The sequence below is a fragment of the Palaemon carinicauda genome, chromosome 21 (genome assembly GCF_036898095.1).
Source record: "Palaemon carinicauda isolate YSFRI2023 chromosome 21, ASM3689809v2, whole genome shotgun sequence".
Classification (NCBI taxonomy): Eukaryota; Metazoa; Arthropoda; class Malacostraca; order Decapoda; family Palaemonidae; genus Palaemon; species Palaemon carinicauda.
This window is the reverse complement of record NC_090745.1, coordinates 737,300-757,088: the sequence shown is the minus strand read 5'-3', so window position 1 is coordinate 757,088 and position 19,789 is coordinate 737,300. Positions and strand designations below refer to the sequence as shown.

The window sequence follows — 19,789 nt, the reverse complement described above, 5'->3', positions numbered from 1 at the left end:
AAAACAAGAATTACAATTATTTAAATCAGCTAAGAATATTCACTAATAGTGAGAACCACTGATAATCCGAAGGGAAATGTTCCCCACGGAGAAAAGCTGTAAAGTTAAAATGACAATCATAATTTCACTAAAAATAATTGAGACAAACAATCGGAAGAGCAACCTAACCCACGAACGGGAAAGGTGCTCTTCCCAATAGTACACTGTTGTTGAAAGGTGAACGACCTTGAGAAGAGAAAGACCGTAGTCAATCTCTGAGAGGCCACGCTACCTTCGCTCAGTAATCCATGTTCCCCGTATGAAAAGGGAAAAGGCGAGGACAACAGTTGAATGAGGAGGGTCCAGACAATGACGATTCCGCTGCTGCGGCCGAGTCAACGGTTATGTGCAGACCAGAGGGATTAGAGGTCGTTCCCCACGAAGGGAAGTGTCCTGGCCTTGTGCAAGTGTCATAAGAACCTGTCGTATATGTATCACACGCACAGCACAAACGCTGAAAAAGAAGCTTACATATATATATATATATATATATATATATATATATATATCACAAATTTTTAAGTAATTTGTATTTTTCCTAACATACTTACCTAGAACTACCCTCTTAGGAGTTACTGGTTAACTCTACCTACCCGACCAGCTTTTTGTATAGTTTACCCTCTTCCCGTTTTCTACGGGGTCAACCTCTGGCAGTGTGGTACGTGCCCTGAGGCGACCCGGGGTCGGGCAGCGTGCTAGCTCAGGTCGAATCGCCAGTAAGTTTCGTTGGAATAGGTATTACTCGATCCTGCAGGTTCTCGGGGAAGGATGGGTGGGCCATAATCCGAAGGTAGTTCTAGGTAAGTATGTTAGGAAAAATACAAATTACTTAAAAATTTGTGATTAGTTCCAACACGGTTACTTACCTAGAACTACCTTCTTAGGAGACTTACACTTTAGGAGGTGGGAGTGTCCTGCAGGGATCAGGATTCGACGGGGAGGCACGCGAGAGAAGGAACCTCTAAGGAGGTCTTGGTACCACGACCACTAGAAAACTGCACGAAAAGTAGGGGAAACTATCCAAAAAACTCACTTAGTGTCTAAATGGCTTACCTTTTTCAAAACCCACTCCGATACATATCCTCTTGAAGGGTGTTCCTTTAAGTGACTAAGGTCTTTTCAACATCTTGGCCCGGACGGTCCGGGGAAGGTAGGAAAGGGGGGGTTAGGTTAAGGAAGGAACTAGTGTTTCTTGGCATTAACGCCCCCGGTTACCTTGGGGCTATGACCTTAGATCTCTTCAAGGGCCAAAATGATTGGGCCAATGGAAAACCTGTCCAAGGATTTCCTCGTACAATCTTTGAGATAGTGTTCCGTGAAGGTGGACTGTCTGGACCAGGTCCCAGCCTTCAGGATCTTACCCACAGCCATGTTTTTCTCGAAAGCCAGGGATGTGTTCAGACCCCTAATATCATGAGGTCTTGGCTTTCCTGGGAGAGGGGTTCCAGAAGCCTCGTAGGCCCTCCTTATCACCTGTCGCAGCCAGAAAGAGATAGTATTCTTCAAGACCGGTTTCTTCACCCGGCCTGTTGAGATGAATAAATTTTTGATCTGAGGGCGGAATTTTGCAGTCCTCTCCAGGTATTTTCTTACTGTTCTCACGGGACATAAGAGTAGATCCTTAGGGTTGTCGGAGCGAGGGATGGCTGGCACCGAAAAACCCTCAAACCGAGGATCCCAACACGCTGGGTTCTGCGCCTTCGCCACAAAACTAGGGATGAACCTTAGGTCAACTTCCCTCCACCCTTTGGAGTGTGAGACCTCGTAAGAGAGGCCGTGTAACTCGCTAACTCTCTTCGCCAAGGCCAGGGCTAAAAGAAAAGCTGTTTTAAGGGTGAGTTCTCTGTCTAGTACGTCCCTGAGAGGTTCGAAGGGCGGCTCTGATAGAACTTTGAGAACTCTGGCTAGGTCCCACTGCGGAACCCGTACCTCCTGGGGGGGACATGATTGCTCAAAACTGCGGATGAGCATAGAGATGTACCTTGAGGCTCCCAAGTCAATGCCCCTAAGGAGGAAGACTTGAACTAGGGCTGCTCGAACTCCTTTGATGGCCGGAATGGACGAACCCACGTCGTCTCTCAGGTACACCAGAAAGTCTGCAATATCCTGGATCGACACCCTTAAGGGCCTGATGTTTTTGGACGCACACCACTTCAGGAAGACTGCCCACTTTGCCTGGTAGACTACCGCCGAGGAACGCCGTAGATAACCCGACATCCTTGCCGCGGTTCTCGATGAGTATCCTTCTTTCTTCAGGAGCTTCTCGATAACCTCCATGTGTGAAGGGTTTTCGTGCCACCTGTGAAAGTGAGGCTGACGCAGAAGGTCTGGCCTGTCCGGAAGCGGCCAAGGAGGACGAAGAGCTAATTCCTTTAGGTCTGCAAACCAGTCTCTCTCCGGCCAGGTTGGACTACACTCTCACTCTGTTCAACACTTGCCTGATCAAACTGAAGGGAGGGAAGGCGTACACATCGAGACCGTCCCAGGGGTGTTGGAAGGCGTCCTCGAACGCTGCTGACGGGTCTGGGATTGGAGAACAGAACACGGGGAGTTGGGCATTCAGACGTGTGGTGAATAAGTCTATCACTGGGGAGCCCCACAGTAGGATGACTGCTCGAGCTACCTCCGGGTGTAGGGTCCACTCTGAACCTATCACTTGACCCGCCCTGCTGAGGCCGTCGGCCATCACGTTCCTCTTTCCTGGAATGAACCTTGCCATCAGTTCTATCCTTTCTTCTGTAGCCCACTCTAACAGTTCCGTGGCTAGGGCGCATAGGACCTTTGACTTCATGCCTCCCTGTTTCTTTACATACGCCACTACTGTGGCGTTGTCGCACATTAACGCCACAGTGTTCCCTCGCAGGAAGTGTACGAACTGTCGACACGCCCTCAGAACCGCTATCATCTCCAGGATGTTTATATGGAGAGACGCCTCCTCGCTGGACCACTGCCCTTTTGTCGATTTTCCTAGCAGGTGTGCTCCCCAACCCTCCTTCGATGCGTCCGTGAACAACAGCATCTCCGGGGGGTCGGGGGCGAAGGGCATTCCCTTCTCTGTGTTCGACCTGATGTTCCACCAAAGAAGGGTCTCTCTCGTCTTCGGGAGGACTGGGACTATTTTGTGGGGCTCCTTGCCTTGGGTCCACGACTCCTTCAGATTCCACTGTACCGGGCGGAACTTGAGTCTACCTTACGGTACTAATTTTTCCAGGGAAACCAGATGACCCAGTAACTTCTGCCAGTCCTTGGCCCTCCTGGGTTGTCCCGTCAGGAAGGGTTGAAGGATACGTTCTAGGTTGGTTAACCTCTCCTCAGAGGGGAAGGCCCTTACTAACTGGGTGTCCAGGACCATCCCCAAGTAAGTCATCCTGGTGCTGGGGACTAGTTGGGACTTCCCTAGGTTAACCGTGATCCCCAACACCCTGCAGAGGTCGAGCAACAAAACGCCTTGCTCCTTCAGTTGTTCCCTTGAGGCAGAAAGAAGCAACCAGTCGTCCAGGTACCTGAGTAGACGTATGCCTTTCTCGTGTGCCCATGCCGAGATCTCGGCGAACACTCTCGTGAACACTTGCGGGGCCGTCGAGAGGCCGAAGCACAGGGTTTTGAACTGCAGGACACTGGACTCCCACTTGATTCTGAGGAACTTCCTGCTGGAGGGGTGCACGGGGATTTGAAAATAGGCATCCTTGAGGTCGAGAGACATGAGGAAATCCCCCTCCCTCAAGGCTGCAAGCACTGCCTTGGGGGTATCCATCTTGAAGTCCGTCTTTGAGACGAACTTGTTGAGGGCTGAGAGATCTATGACTGGCCTCCACCCTCCTGTCGATTTCTCCACAAGGAAGAGCCTGCTGAGGAAACCCGGGCCGGGGTTCTCCACTGTCTCCAAAGCTCCCTTGTCGATCATGGACGCTACTTCCTCTTGTAGCGCTGACCTCTTCAAGAGGTCCTTTGGAACCAGCACTCGGCCCGATGGGCTGGGATGAGAGGAGGAGGTTCTTCTAGGAAAGGGGAGTCTGTAGCCCTCCCTTCAGGACCGTCACCGTCCAGGGATCCGCACCGAGATCCCGCCATGCTTGCCAAAAATGTCTGAGGCATCCCCCTACTAGGGGCTCCTGAGGGAGTAGGGGGCCTCTCTTCCTACCTTCTTCTGGAGGAGCGGCCAGATCTACCTCTCCTAGCGTTACCGTAGGAGGGTCTGTAGGCTGACTGAGGGCCTGCGGTGGCCCTACGGGTGGGCTGCTGCGAGGCTTGAAGCCAAGGGGGCTGTAGGTGGTTCTCTTCGGGGCAGCAAGGGTTTGGCCTGTGAGGAGTGAGGGACGTCCGTTGATGCTCTCCTAAACGTGGCCTTCCTCATAGGGGGGGGCCTAGGATCCGTTTCTCTCACTTTCCTCACCTTCTCCATTGTATTTTCCACCAAATTGATGGGGAAAATGTCATTCCCCCACACGGAGGAATTCCCTCAGCCTCCTTGCTTCTCTATCCGGCAACTTCCCGCACCAGTTTGCTCAGTACCGTATCCCTTTTTCTCAGGACCCAGTTCGAAGCCACCGACAAGAGACTGGGATGATAAAAATTTAAAGGCCTTGCCTCCAGGGCTAACAAGATCCCTCAGCATGGCCTGATTTTCTGGGAGGGAGAGGTCATGGGATGCCTGAAACCCCACCAAAGCGCAAGACCACCGATCTAACCAGGAGGACACGTAGACCAGGTCCTGTGCCATGTCCTCCATCATAGAGGCTTCTGACGGGGAAAAGCACACGGGGGCAGTGGAGGCCCTGTCTTCCGAGGCTCCCTGATTCAGCGCGGTCACCGCTGCTTCTACCGCACGGGGACCACTGGGATGCCCTTCGGGAATGTAAAAACGCTTGTGGGATTTCAGGCCCGGAAGAAGCTTGGAGGAACTCTGGCTTCTGGGGGCCTCTGCTAGTCCTGCTAAGTATTCATCTATCTGCTCCATCCCCAACTTCACGTCTTGAGCGAGATGGAGAGACAAAGATGGCTTTTGCTGTACCAGACTGTCGATCATCCTGGACAGTCCGGATAGTACGGCCTTTGCAGCTGAGGACTTGGGTTCATCCAAACGGTGATGCCTCCGAATTAGGGCCAGAACCTTACGGTAGGAGGAGATGTCGTCAGTCGAGCACTCCCCTCCTTCAACCAGGTCTTCTGTCACCAGTTCCTCCGTACAGGGTACGCCGTGACGGTGGGAAAAGCAACGCCCGACGAGCCTGCCAGTGGTATGGGCTGCCCCGTGGGGACGAAGGCATCCATCATGGGAGTACCAGCGCCCGACCAGCCTGCCAGTGGTATGGGCTGCCCCGTGGGGACGAAGGCATCCGTCATGGGAGTACATTGTTCCATGGGGGGCTCCGTGGATGGGGGATCCATGCGGACCGATGGGCGCCCTTGGTGCTTAACGAGGGCCTCCAAGGTGCCCGTGGTCGACGCTAAGCCTTCCTTCATACTCCTTATATCCTTATTAAGGGAAGAAGGGGCGGAGGCTACCGTTGGGTTACACACTACACGGGGGTCCCGGTTCGAGCCCTCTTGCCGGGCGGCTGGTCCGAAGGAGGAGATAGGAGGGTTACACACAGAAGGCGAGGCTCTAGGGAGCCACCCGGAAGCGGCCGCGGCTGTGGAAAACCTAAACAGCTCACTCTGGGGCGCTGTGAAATTAACCCAGTCCTTGGACCTACTCCTCTTCGCTTTCTTTTTAGAGGACTTCGACATTTTCTTACCATGCCTCGAGCGGGAACGAGACTTCTTCTTGCTGGATTTCTCCCTCTTCCTCTTGCTAAGGGTCCTGTCCTCGTCCTCTGATGACGAAGAAGAAGAAGAGTCCGATGACGACGACGATGACGAGGATGAGGACGGAGCTCTCCGACCGGCCGACACGTCCAAGACTGCGAGGGGAAATTCTCGTCGTTTCTCAGGTGTGGGAGGTTACAGAAACACGGGGGGTAACGTAGCCGAGGGAGCCGGAGGGGACCGCGTGAGCTCTTTACAGAGCCATTGCTCCACATCCTATTCTCCTCTAACGGGAGACCTGAAGGGAGTCCTAGGGGCCACCCACGTGGTGGGGTCCGAAGACAACGAACTACATTTTTCCGTGTCTCCCCCGGCTGTTGACGCACCTGAAACACGCCACGAGGCAGGGGAAGTATCGGCACTCGGCCTACCCCACATAGGATCTTCCGAGGAGACGGGACCTGCGGGCACCAGGCCCTCGCCTCCTACCCACACTTCCGCACTACACTCAGGCCCCACACATGCCTGCCCCACACTGGACACTTCCCCCACAGGAATATCAGACTCTTGGGAAGGGCAATGGGCCTCTTCCCCGCAACGGACTTACCTCGTCCCCTACGCTGGGTAGGGGAAGAAGGACGGGCGCTACGGTCTGCCGAGGCGTCTGGCGAACCCACAGGCGAAGATATGCTGGAGTCCTTAGGCGACTTCTTAGCTGCCTTCTTCTTCTTCGTCCCGAAGAGCACCCACTGGATCTCAGTCCAATTAGCACACTCCGGGAACGTAGAGGTAGGGGAACACGCTTTCCCCCTACACGTGGAGCACAAGGAGTGGGGATCAACCTCAGACTTGGAAAGGAAAGCCCAGCAAGACTTCCCAGCCACAGGCCCATGGCAACGACGAGGATGCTCCCTAACGCAAGCTAACACACCAGGAGACACAAGGATGTAAAGGGAAAGTGAAATGGAAACACGTGGGTAACACGCGGTAAGCACAAAGGATCGGGGGACACAAAGGGTCGCACAAGGTAAGAGAGAGCGCGGCGAGATGTTAACATCGCGACCAGAAACTTACTGGCGATTCGACCTGAGCTAGCATGCGCTGCCTGACCCCGGGTCGCCTCAGGGCACGTACCACACTGCCAGAGGTTGACCCCGTAGAAAACGGGAAGAGGGTAAACTATACAAAAAGCTGGTCGGGTAGGTAGAGTTAACCAGTAACTCCTAAGAAGGTAGTTCTAGGTAAGTAACCGTGTTGGAACAAATATATATATATATATATATATATATATATATATATATATATATATATATATATATATATATATATATATATATATATAAATATATAATATATATATATATATATATATATATATATATATATATATATATATATATATATACATAAATATATACATACATAAGAAAAAGTAAGTTAAAAGAAAAAAATTAATGGCAGCCCAGAATAGGCGAGAAGGAAGAGCGGAAACAACAGTTCTCCATCCGAGCCAAAAGTAAAGTGAGCTAAATCACAGGTGTGTGAGTGGGAGTGATAGCAAGCTATCTCCCCTAACGCCCCCGCTAACTAGCGGTGTGGGTAGTTAACCCTTGCTAAATTTTAATGGCTCGTCATTTCAGCTCCGCCAAAAGTAATACCCCTAATAAATAAGGTTTCTGAATTGTTACTATCTGAACACAATATAATAAAGTTTTAAAGGCAATACATGTATATCACATACCAGTAGTTATAATTGCCGCATTAAAATTTAATAATCGTTCCAGCCTCACTGAAGTTCCCCTCTTAGAGGAACATGGCTTGAAAAACACACCAACCTTTGTAAAAATAATAAGTTAGTAAAATGAACATACCATTGCACATTCTAAGAACACTTGTCTTGCATGGTGAGAAAAATGTATCTTCCTTCCAAATGCTGACATTAGACTCTACAAAAGTGAATAGTTCTTCACACTGATCGATGGTGAGAGCATCAAAGGAGTCCCCCAGAACCTGGACTGGTAGTGTGGGTAAGCTCAACTCATTTCGAACTAATTCTATGCATATCTGAAAATATAGAGAGAGAAAATTCTGGGTATTAAATGGTTATTAATTCATAAGATATATCACTAATGTACCACTAGACTGAGTTTGTTTTCATGTTCATGGATTTACAACAACTTATATATGAGCACTAATCAACAAAGGAAGTTTGCACCTTGGTGCAAACCCTATCTTTAATATAGTGTACAGTAATGTAATTTCTATAGCCACACAGGCACATTCAATGTGTTTTCTAAGAGCATATATATTCTGTCTACAATTCACTAAGCACTTGTACTAAAGGGGTTAATTTACTGTACAATTCTTTACCAGAGGTAAATATGTATAAAGTAATAATCTCACCAGCGTAACAGCTCTGATAGCATCCAGTTTGGTTTTTTCCCCATTAATGATTTTTTTGGTGACATAATTCCGGACTGCTACTTCAACGCAGTGCTTTGTTGTTTCTCTGTAAAAATAAATTCATAATTAGTAAGATACTTACATAAAAAAATCATCTAAACTCAGAACTATTTCTTGATTAGAAAAACCATTTCTTGTTAGGTCCTCTTGAAATGGGACGCAGGCATCAACATCAGAAATGAGGATGGAATAGTTCAGGATAAAGCTAGTAATATACAAAGCTTTCAGAAGGACATTAGAGGACCTTATGGCAGCTAAAACAAGATAACTTAGAGGGGCACTCAGTAGAGCGCAGACCTCCGGCGTGGCAGCTATTTCTCAACATTTTGCTCGACCGTGACTTAGAAATTCCAAAATTTAATCATTTCGAGCTTTTAAAATAACAGTTAATCCCTGCAAGTTTTACTAATCTACGATTAAAATTGTGGCTAGGAGGCTGACCACAAACACACACAAACAGGGGGCAAAACATAACCTCCTTCCAACTTTGTTGGCAGAGATAATAAATCTTTGACAAAGATTCAGCAAACCTTATCAGACATTAGGTCCACAAGTGTAAATTGATATGAACATAAAAAATGGTGGAGATAGCTGCTTGGTTTCATCATCATTAAACCTGACTTAAGTGAAAATAAAAAGGAATCTGAATTTGGATAGATATTCAAAGTACAGTAAAAATCATTGACTTTAATTAATGGCGCAAACATAAACAGAACATACTACGACAGAGAACAAAATACAGTAAAGAAGGAAACAAGTGCTTCTCTGTTAACTTCTAAATAGCTAAATAAAAAGTAAATTCTAATTTTATACAGGAAAAGTAAGTTATTGAGTTAAAAAACAACTAGTACAGTACTGTATTGAAATGGGACTGGGCCTTAAGTTGTTTGATCATTTTATTATATAAGTTACTTTCAAGTTGGCTAAATAGCTTAAGCCTATACTACAAAGTTTTCAAATAAAATTAATCATTTCAATACTTACATAATTGATCTGCCAATCATTAAAACTATAAAACAACTACAGATGATTATGAAACACCCTAGACAAAAATATGACAAAATCTGCAAGCTGGTGCATTTATAACCAACAAAAGAATAATAAACAACATATGGTACCATCTTACACCAGGGATACATCATAAGTCAACTACTGTAGCAGTAACCCAACCTTGCATAGGGCACTGCATCCTTACCTCGCTAAGATGTCTTCGCCCACAATAAGAGCCCTAATCTGCTCCCACAAACCAAACTCACTCCATGGGGCAAAGGTTAACCCTTGTCCCAAGATTAGCATATATATAATGTGATAATTCATCTTGACACAAGCAGATAAGGGTAACATTAAATTAACATGAGGGGAATGTCAGTCATAAACTACCTCTATAAGTACATTTTTGCCTTTGGAAAAAAAAAAAGGTAGGCTAAATGTCAAATAAATTTTTACCTCAGTTGTATAACAAAAGATCACTCATTACCATGCAATGAAACAACTCAACATTTTAGTTAAGAGTGCTGCAGGGGTGTCATCAAAATTTTATGAATGGTTGACCTTTCCATGTAGCCCTTAACATCCAGCTCTGAGTAAGTTGTCCAATAACCACTATTATTTTTGTTCAAGGAATTTCTGCTGAAATGTATGCAGTGTATTCTTACTAACCCATAACACAAAGATTACTCAAGATTTTGGCATCAGTAATGTAATTACACTGACTTTTTCAGTGTATGGATAATGAAAGAGAGGGGGTATAGATGGGGATGTAGTGGGGTTTACCCAATACTGTATGTAGAGGGCCACCTTATTCTTGGGCTGGGAGAGCACCTTACGTAAGGCTACGGGGCCAACTTACGTAAGGCTAGGGGGCCAACTTATGTTAGGATTGGGGGTAACTTAGGTTTTTATTTTATGATTTATGAGTGCCAGCAGCAAGGGACAGGACAGTATCTTAAGAGACTAACCATATACAGTAGGTACTACAATCAACTCCCGCATTTATGAGTTTATTCTTTGTGATTTCGCTTGATTATGACACAGAAAACTTTATAACCTAGCTTTGCTCCACTTCCTTCTCCTCTCGTCTCTCACTCTGACTCGTCACTAGAGTTGCCATTTCAGCGCCTTCTGTGCTAGATCTGGTGCATTTCTGGATAATTTAACGAGTTTCTACTATCTGGCATGGTTTCACTATTTTACGCCATCACAATATATAGTGCTTTTCCCGCAAACAGTATGTAACATGATTAACTAGTTGCCTTCCAATTTCAGTTTTATCATTGCTATATCTTAAAAAAAAGATTTAAGGCTTCTTGGACCCCCTTACATAAAGACAATTATGGGGAAGCCCAGTGAGAAACCAGGTTTTTTCTGGGAAGGGAAATGCCAAAAAAGAGTGATTTGCTGCAATAATAGTGGTCAGAAATGCAAAATAAACACAAGATAATCAATTGGAAAAATATATGGTTCATGCAAGTGGATGAGAATTGAAGTTATCACAATTCTCTTCACTTCAGGTCCTTCTACAGGTTTTTACTTAGTCGTGGCTTTCTTCGCTTGCAAATTAGCAATCTCACTGCTCCTATGTTCTGGAAAGCGGTACATGGATGTGTTGCACACAACAGCCCCGTGGGTTACTAATTTGGGGATATCTTATACTTTTATGTGAACAAAAATAGCTATACAGTGCACTGAAAGGAGAGTGTTTTCATCAAAATTAATTGCCGTAATAGATTAAATTACAGTACACTAAATTTGAAATAGGTTGTACTTCCCTCTTGGAGAGATCTTTTTGTGATGGTAGTGAAGTTGAAGCTGAGGGGGAGGGTGGAAAAAAATGGCTGGTAAGGAATAACATCCTGGAACTTGTGCATTAATATTTGGAAGCTCATAATTAGTTAAAACAAAGCAGGTAATGATTACGTCATACAAAAAATAAAAAAAACAGCTTGCACTAGCGAAAATGGAATTCGTTATAAGAAATGAACGAGTGCAGGATAGCTTGGCATTTTTCTCTATATGTTTAATAGGGGCTGGGGCATAATAACTTACACATCGGTTGGAAACTTTGTAGTTCATTGAGACACTGAAAAATGTTATTTTCATTAGTAAAATAAATTTTTGAATATACTTACCCGATAATCATGTAGCTGTCAACTCTGTTGCCGACAGAAATCTACGGTCGGGATACGCCAGCGATCGCTATACAGGTGGGGGTGAACACCACAGCGCCATCTGTGGTCAGGTACTCCAGTACTTCTTGTCAACACCACCTCAATTTTTTCCTCGGTCCACTGGTTCTCTATGGGGAGGAAGGGTGGGTCAATTAAATCATGATTATCGGGTAAGTATATTCAAAAATTTATTTTACTAATGAAAATAACATTTTTCAATATTAATCTTACCCGATAATCATGTAGCTGATTCACACCCAGGGTGGTGGGTGGAGACCAGCATACATGTTAACAAAGAAGCTAAGTATCCCGTATTTTATTTTATTAGTTATTCAAAAATAACATAAAATAAATAAGTACCTGGTAAGGAAGACGACTTGAACCATTACTCTGCCTTTATTAAGTACGTCTTTCTTACTGAGCGTAGCGGTCCTCTTAGGATGCTGAACGACTCTTAGGTGCTGAAGTATAAAGGGCTTCAACCCATACTAAAGGACCTCATCACAACCTTTAACCTCGGCGCTTCTCAAGAAAGAATTGACCACCCGCCAAATCAACAAGGATGTGGAAGGCTTCTTAGCCGACCGTACAACCCATAAAAAGTATTCAAGAGAAAGGTTAAAAAGGTTATGGGATTATGGGAATGTAGTGGCTGAGCCCCCGCCTACTACTGCATTCGTTGCTACGAATGGTCCCAGGGTGTAGCAGTTCTCGTAAAGAGACTGGACATCTTTGAGATAGAATGATGCGAACACTGACTTGCTTCTCCAATAGGTTGCATCCATAACACTATGCAGAGAACGGTTCTGTTTGAGGGCCACTGAAGTAGCCACAGCTCTCACTTCATGTGTCCTTACCTTCAGCAAAGCAAGGTCTTCTTCCTTCAGATGAGAATGTGCTTCCCTAATCAGGAGCCTGAATAGGTAAGAAACTGAGTTCTTAGACCTTGGAAGAGAAGGCTTCTTGATAGCACACCATAAGGCTTCTGATTGTCCTCGTAAAGGTTATGACCTTTTTAGATAGTACCTAAGAGCTCTAACTGGGCAAAGTACTCTCTCCAGTTCGTCCCCCACCAAGTTGGACAGGCTTGGGATCTCGAACGACTTAGGCCAAGGACGTGAAGGAAGCTCGTTTTAGCAAAAAACCGAGCTGCAAGGAACATGTAGCCGTTTCAGATGTGAAAACTATGTTCCTGCTGAAGGCGTGGATCTCACTTACTCTTTTAGCTGTTGTCAAGCACACGAGGAAAAGAGTTTTTAATGTGAGGTCCTTAAAAGAGGCTGATTGGAGAGGTTCAAATCTTGATGACATAAGGAACCTTAGGACCACGTCTAGATTCCAGCCTGGAGTGGACAACCGACGTTCCTTTGAGGTCTTAAAAGACCTAAGGAGGTCCTGTAGATCTTTGTTGGTGGAAAGATCCAAGCCTCTGTGGCGGAAAACCGCTGCCAACATACTTCTGTAACCCTTAATCGTAGGAGCTGAAAGGGATCTTACGTTCCTTAGATGTAACAGGAAGTCAGCAATCTGGGTTACAGTGGTACTGGATGAGGAAACTGCATTGGCCTTGTACCAGCTTCGGAAGACTTCCCCTTTAGACTGATAGACTCTGAGAGTGGAAGTCCTCCTTGCTCTGGCAATCGCTCTGGCTGCCTCCTTCGAAAAGCCCCTAGCTCTTGAGAGTCTTTCGAAAGTCTGAAGGCAGTCAGACGAAGAGCGTGGAGGTTTGGATGTACCTTCTTTACGTGAGGTAGACGTAGAAGGTCCACTCCTAGAGGAAGAGTCCTGGGAATGTCGACCAGCCATTGCAGTACCTCTATGAACCATTCTCTCGCGGGCCAGAGCGGAGCCAACCAACGTCAGCCGTGTCCCTTTGCGAGAGGCGAACTTCTGAAGTACCCTGTTGACAATCTTGAACGGCGGGAATGCATACAGGTCGAGATGGGACCAATCCAGCATAAAAGCATCCACGTGAACTGCTGCTGGGTCTGGAATCGGAGAACAATACAACGGGAGCCTCTAGGTTATCGAGGTAGCGAACAGATCTATGGTTGGCTGACCCCACAGGGCCCAAAGTCTGCTGCAAACATTCTTGTGAAGGGTCCACTCTGTGGGGATGACCTGACCCTTCCGGCTAAGGCGATCTGCCATGACATTCATATCGCCCTGAATGAACCTCGTTACCAGCGTGAGCTTTCGATCTTTTAACCAGATGAGGAGGTCCCTTGCGATCTAGAACAACTTCCACGAATGAGTCCCTCCCTGCTTGGAGATGTAAGCCAAGGCTGTGGTGTTGTCAGAGTCCACCTCCACCACCTTGTTAAGCTGGAGGGACTTGAAGTTTATCAAGACCAGATGAACCGCCAACAGCTCCTTGCAATAGATGTGAAGTGTCCTTAGCTCCTGATTCCATGTTCCCGAGCATTCCTGTCCGTCCAAAGTCGCACCCCAGCCCGTGTCTGATGCGTCAGAGAAGAGACGGCGGTCGGGTTTCTGAACAGCCAAAGGTAGACTTCCTTGAGAAGAAAGCTGTTCTTTCACCACGTGAGAGTAGACCTCCTCTCTTCGGAAACAGGAACTGAGATCGTCTCTAGCGTCATGTCCTTTATCCAGTGAGCCGCTAGATGATACTGAAGGGGGGGAGGTGGGGTCTCCCTAACTCGATGAACAGGGCCAGCGATGAAAGTGTCCCTGTTAGACTCATCCACTACCTGACTGAGCATCGGTTCCTTCTCAGCATGCTCTGGATGCAATCTAGGGCTTAGTATATCTTTGGGGCCGACGGAAAAGCCCGAAAAGCTCGACTCTGAAGATCCATACCCAGGTAGACAATGGTCTGGGATGGGACGAGCTGGGACTCCTCAAAATTGACCAGGAGGCCCAGTTCCTTGGTCAGATCCATAGTCCATCTGAGAATCTCCAGACAGCGACGACTTGTGGGAGCTCTTAAAAGCTAGTCGTCTGACGGAGCCGGACACAAGATCACGGTACTGCTGCACAGTCTGTGAACTGTCAACCATGGGGAAGCGAGGAAGTACAGTGACAACCCGAAGCTGTCTAGACTGTCTGGGTCGTACAGACAACTCCTTATCGGGTTGCTGAGGTTGCCGCACTGCGTCACAACAAGTCACTTCTGCTGGTTGTTGAACGTCTTCCCAGTGACACACTGACTCCGTAAACAAAAAATCCTCTAACAAGGACTAAGCTTGGACTGCATGTCTTGCAACACAGCTCAAGGTCTATGGGAGCAGGTGTGGTAACAGACGGGGTTAGCGACTGAAGTGGAACCATTACCCTCCCTGGAAGCATGCTATGCTTAAATAAAAGTCCATAGGAGGCTAAGCAGCTAAAGGCTCCTCTCCAAATGACAGAGTCCTCAAGGGAAAATCAGAAGGAGGGAGAATAGCACTTTCTCATCTACAGGAACCATATCCGAGAAAAGCTAAGTTCTCTCAGTGAGGGTTTCACTGGTGCAAAAGCAGCAGACTAGAAGGCAACGTTATGAAACTGCTTGACAGTCTAGTGAGTTGGCAACAACCAAAGATGTGTGACTGAGAAGCATGCGGTAAGGTATGCAGAGCATGCTGTATGTAGAGCATGCTGTAAGGTAAGCAGAGCATGTTGCATGGCGTGCGGCTTATGCTGCATGGGATGAGGCTCATGCTGCATGGGATGAGGCTCATGCTGCATGGTATGAGACTCATGCTGCATGGGATGAGGCTCAAGCTGCAAGGGATGAGGCTTATGCCGCATGCGTTGAGGAGGATGCCGCATAGTATGAGGCTCCTGCCTCATGGGTTGAGGCGGTTGCCGCATAGCATGAGGCTCCTGCCTCATGGTTTGAGGAGGATGCCGCATAGCATGAGGCTCCTCATAGCATGAGACTCCTGCCTCATGGGTTGAGGAGGATGTCGCATAGCATGAGGCTCCTGCCTCATGGGTTGAGGAGGATGCCGCATAGCATGAGGCTCCTGCCTCATGGTTTGAGGAGGATGCCGCATAGCATGAGGCTCCTGTGAGGTTCCTGCCTCAAGAGTTGCGTCTGCCTCAAGGGTTGAGGAGGTAGCTGCGCAGAGAGAGGCTCATGCTGTGAAGAATGCGGTTGCTGCATGCGTTGAGGCGGCTGCCTCATAGCATGAGGTTCCTCAAGAGTTGAGGCTCTTGCCTCAAGAGTTGAGGTTCTTGCCTCAAGAGTGGAGGTGGCTGCCGCAAGAGTTGAGGTTGCTGCCTCAAGGATGGTGGAGGTTGCCGCAACGCAAGAGGTTGCTGCCTCGAGGTGAGGAGGTTGTCGCAACACATGAAGCTCCTGCCTCAAGGGTAGAGGAGGTTGCTGCAAAGCATAAGGCTCCTGCCTCAAGTGTTGAGGAGGTTGCCGCATAGCAAGAGGCTCCTGCCTCAAGGAAAGTGGAGGTTGCTGCACAGCGCTGGTATCTGGCAACTCCCAATGCGGCAGCTCACGCGTGGAGGTAGGTTGAGGAACCTCAACATCATACGTCTGGCAGGGTGGACTGCGCAGAGGTGGAGTTGAGGCGGCTGCCTCATGAGCGCTCGCAGGAGGAGGTGTGCTAACCTTCTCTGCCTGAAACTCCTGCATCAACACCGCAAGTTGAGACTGCATTGTCAGCAGCATAGACCACTAGAGTTTAAGAAAGACAACAACAAACGGAGCTACTGTCCGTTGAAACTGAGGGTCTAAAACAGCTGGTGCGGCAACAGACGGAGTTACTGTCTGTTGCGATACCACCTTGCCTCTCTGGGAGGTGTGCAGTTGTCGTACTGCAGCAAGTCCGAACTGACCCAGTGCTAATGGCACCACCTAGGAGTTGGACTTGCGCGGAAGGGACCGACTTGCACTTAAAAGCTGCAAGATTTGGTCCATGGTTTCTGCGAGAAACCTCTTCCGCAGACGAGGAATAAAAGGGCTCTCTCGTCTTTGTGTGGGTGGGGTGATCACGTCGGCTACGTGAGTTGGTAACACCCGAAACCACGGAGGGAAACGTCTGTTCGGCGATCAAGGCCTGCTGAACCCATAAGTCCTTCGACATTACTTCTCCCCTGGGCTTGGGAGCTTGTAAGAGGTCCCAGACTAGGCGAACAACTGGCACTAACAGACGAACCCTCGAACGCAACACTGTAACACTTTGCGCTTATCACTTTATCACTTTTGATTTTCTGTTTGCACTTATTTCACTGAACTCGAAACTTTAAGTGGTTTGTACCTGAAACACGCAATTCTATCCTTCATTAAAAGTTAGTAATTGCGAAAACAGTATTACAATGTAACAGAAAAACATAATGAAAGATAAATAATTCAGTGGCTGGAAAAGAGACTAAACACTAGATCAAATAAACTACGTTTAAAATCTCTCACCGCATAAAGCCTGAGAACAAGAATAAAACTCTAGAAACGTTTACCTTCTTCCCCTAAAGAGACTAGGGAGAAGAGCAAAAACGATAACAACGTTACCCGCTTGAACGAAACGTTTATCTTCCTCTCTCTCCCTCCGTCTCTATCTCTCTCTCTCTCTCTCTTGACTTAGCACCTGAGAGAAGAGCCCAATTATATATATCGTTAAAACATATTATTGTTGAAGGAAAAAAACTGAAAGATTTCCCAAATAAAAAGTTCCTTTATTAGAATTAAAACCATTTAAGCTAAGAAAGAATGAACAAAACGCTAGAATCGGTTTACTCTTACTGCAACGTGACACCGTGATAGACTCTCTCTCTATCGTAACGATAGAGCGCAAGTTGAACGTTCTGAACGTCAACAACTGCAGAGACAAAACAAAACGTTAGTTCAACTTTGAAAACAGTACAAGACTATCAAAGAAATTCTTTCAAAAACATTAAAATAGCATAATATGTTAACAGGTAAAAACGAAATGACGGGCTCAATGTTAATTAACTTCGGTTCCAAGAAAAGACCGCCTACTATTAGGAAAGGTCGAAAATAAACAAATATAAAAATTAATTTTAATAAGTTTATAATAAAAGGAAGTTAATCAAAGAGGCCTATAAAAGGCGGAGAGATATAAAATAAATCTATAACTTTGTTAAGCAAAATTAAGAGAGTCTATACTCTCTTCGACACCAACACTTCCGTCTAAGGGAAGGGTCGGCCATTTAAAAGTGAAAGAGAGTTCATACTCTCTTCGTACCAAAATTAAATCAAAAATTAAATCAAATTAATTCCAAAAACTTGCTAAGCTAATGATATAGCTTCCTGAATAGCGAAGGCTAAACTCTAGAGCAAATACATCACCAAATCGTGAGCAATAACTCCAGAATCAACAGCGTATCCATGTAGGTCTAGCCGGAGGCACGACAGAGGAAAAATTGAGGTGGTGTTGACAAGAAGTACTGGAGTACCTGACCACAGATGGCGCTGTGGTGTTCACCCCCACCTGTATAGCGATCGCTAGCGTATCCCGACCGTAGATTTCTGTCGGCAACAGAGTTGACAGCTACATGATTATCGGGTAAGATTAATATTGAAAAACACATTTTAAATGTGAAACAGACATAAGAACAGCACCTGACCTGATGTTCCCCGCCTAACCTAACCTAGGAGCCATATCCTTACTTACTAACAGGACCCTGGAATCCCCCCCTAGACTACTATATTCTTATATTAACCTGTACCAACAAACTTTATTCATCCCAATGTTGCTTAGGTTAGAATAATTTCTAAAGAATATGAAAACAAATATCATTTTATATTTGTGGGTGGTGTTATATGTCAATATTTTCCTATAACGTTTATTGGGGGAATTATAGATCAGGTCATGTCTCTGATAAAAGTAAATTAGAATTAAGCTTTTAATTCTAGATACTTTAACCAACAATTAAACTTAATTAACTCGTAACATTTATTCAGTAACTAGACTAGCCTCATAACACGTAAAACTTGACTGCGATTAACACTATCTCAACAAAATAACGCTCTTTTTTAATTTCGGCTGTTAATAGGGAATTCTTTTTTTTAAATATCCTAAACCTAGTTTAACCTGGTTTTACTAGTAATAACATACGAATCCGGCGTTCTATATGGCCTGCAAGGTGGGCTACCCGGCATGCTCCTACCAGTGGTTATTACGCCCCGGTGATCATCAATTAAATTTCCTTGGCGTAGCTTGGGCTCATATACGATGCGTAGTTAAACGCAGCTCTTATTTTTCATAAAAAAATAAAACCATTATCACATCACAGTTAACATTGATCATGGTAGATCCGTCGATTCGAATTGCAGCGAACCAATTTTGGTTAGTATTAAACAGACAGAATAAAGATAACTTACGGAATTTTACTGTTAAAAATATCCGTTATTGGCGAAGCATTTTCACTTTTTATACATCCGGGCAAAGTTGATTGTACTTTGGAGAATATATGATTAAATGACAAAGTGGTGTCAGCCATTGTTTACAAGCTAAGCGGCGACACGGGTCCTCAGTTGAGTAGAGAAGAGATACCAAGTGTTTTTGAGGAACTTCAAATTTTCGATTCGATAATGGACATACCAGAAACTAAAATGAAGATTAAAAGCTATAATATCATTTATCAAAGTGTAAATATAAATACATTTAAAATAAATATTAGGAACTAAGGTTTATCTGTATTCTTAAAATGGCAGGTTAACTCTCCCTTATTTCTCTAGTACTGATGGCGTACATCATAAAGATATCGCACTTAAATGTTTTATTATGAAACTAAAATCAAGATAAAAAAGATATAATATTTATAAGTGTAAATATCAATACATTTAAAATAAATATTTGAAACTAAGGCTTATCTATATTCTTAAGATGGCAGGGTTAATTCCCCCTCTGATGGCGTACATCATAGAGATATAGTAATTAAATGTGTTGTTTTTTACATCATTCACATTGCATTCACTTTTCAGTCTGTGATAATGACTGAAAATACAATACTATCTCTGTTATGTATAAGACAGAATATGCTTACAATGTATGTCTTCTTACAGTATGAGACCCAAGGACAATAAAGAATGGACTTTTGGTGTAGTGCCATAGCCTCTGTACCATGGCCTTCCACTGTCTTGGGTTAGAGTTCTCTTGCTTGAGGGTACACTCGAGCACACTCTCCTATCTTATTTCTCTTCCTCTTGTTTTGTTAAAGTTTTTATAGTTTATATAGGAGATATTTATTGTTGTTACTCTTCTTAGAATATTTTATTTTCCTTTTTTCCTTTCCGCACTGAGCTATTTTCCCTGTTGGAGCCCCTGGGCTTATAGCATACTGCTTTTCTAACTAGGGTTGTAGCTTAGTAAGTAATAATAATAATAATAATAACCATATTCTATTAATGAATTCCAGACATAATCGACAGGAGTCGCCGTCTCGATCTATGC

At 45.5% G+C, this 19,789-nt stretch overlaps 1 protein-coding gene across 1 annotated transcript in view; it reads right to left on the bottom strand.

Annotated features, from left to right (window-relative positions):
- Positions 1–18,889, bottom strand: part of Hpr1 (THO complex 1-like protein Hpr1) — a 75,624-nt gene extending 56,735 nt beyond the window's left edge. The window contains exons 1-3 of the mRNA XM_068344772.1: positions 18,718–18,889; positions 8,191–8,296; positions 7,659–7,851 (exon numbers count right to left, since the gene is read on the bottom strand). Coding sequence (XP_068200873.1) covers positions 7,659–7,851; positions 8,191–8,296; positions 18,718–18,836 — 418 coding nt within the window. The 5' untranslated portion in view covers positions 18,837–18,889. The remainder of the gene's footprint in view (positions 1–7,658; positions 7,852–8,190; positions 8,297–18,717) is intronic.
- Positions 18,890–19,789: the final 900 nt, after the last annotated feature.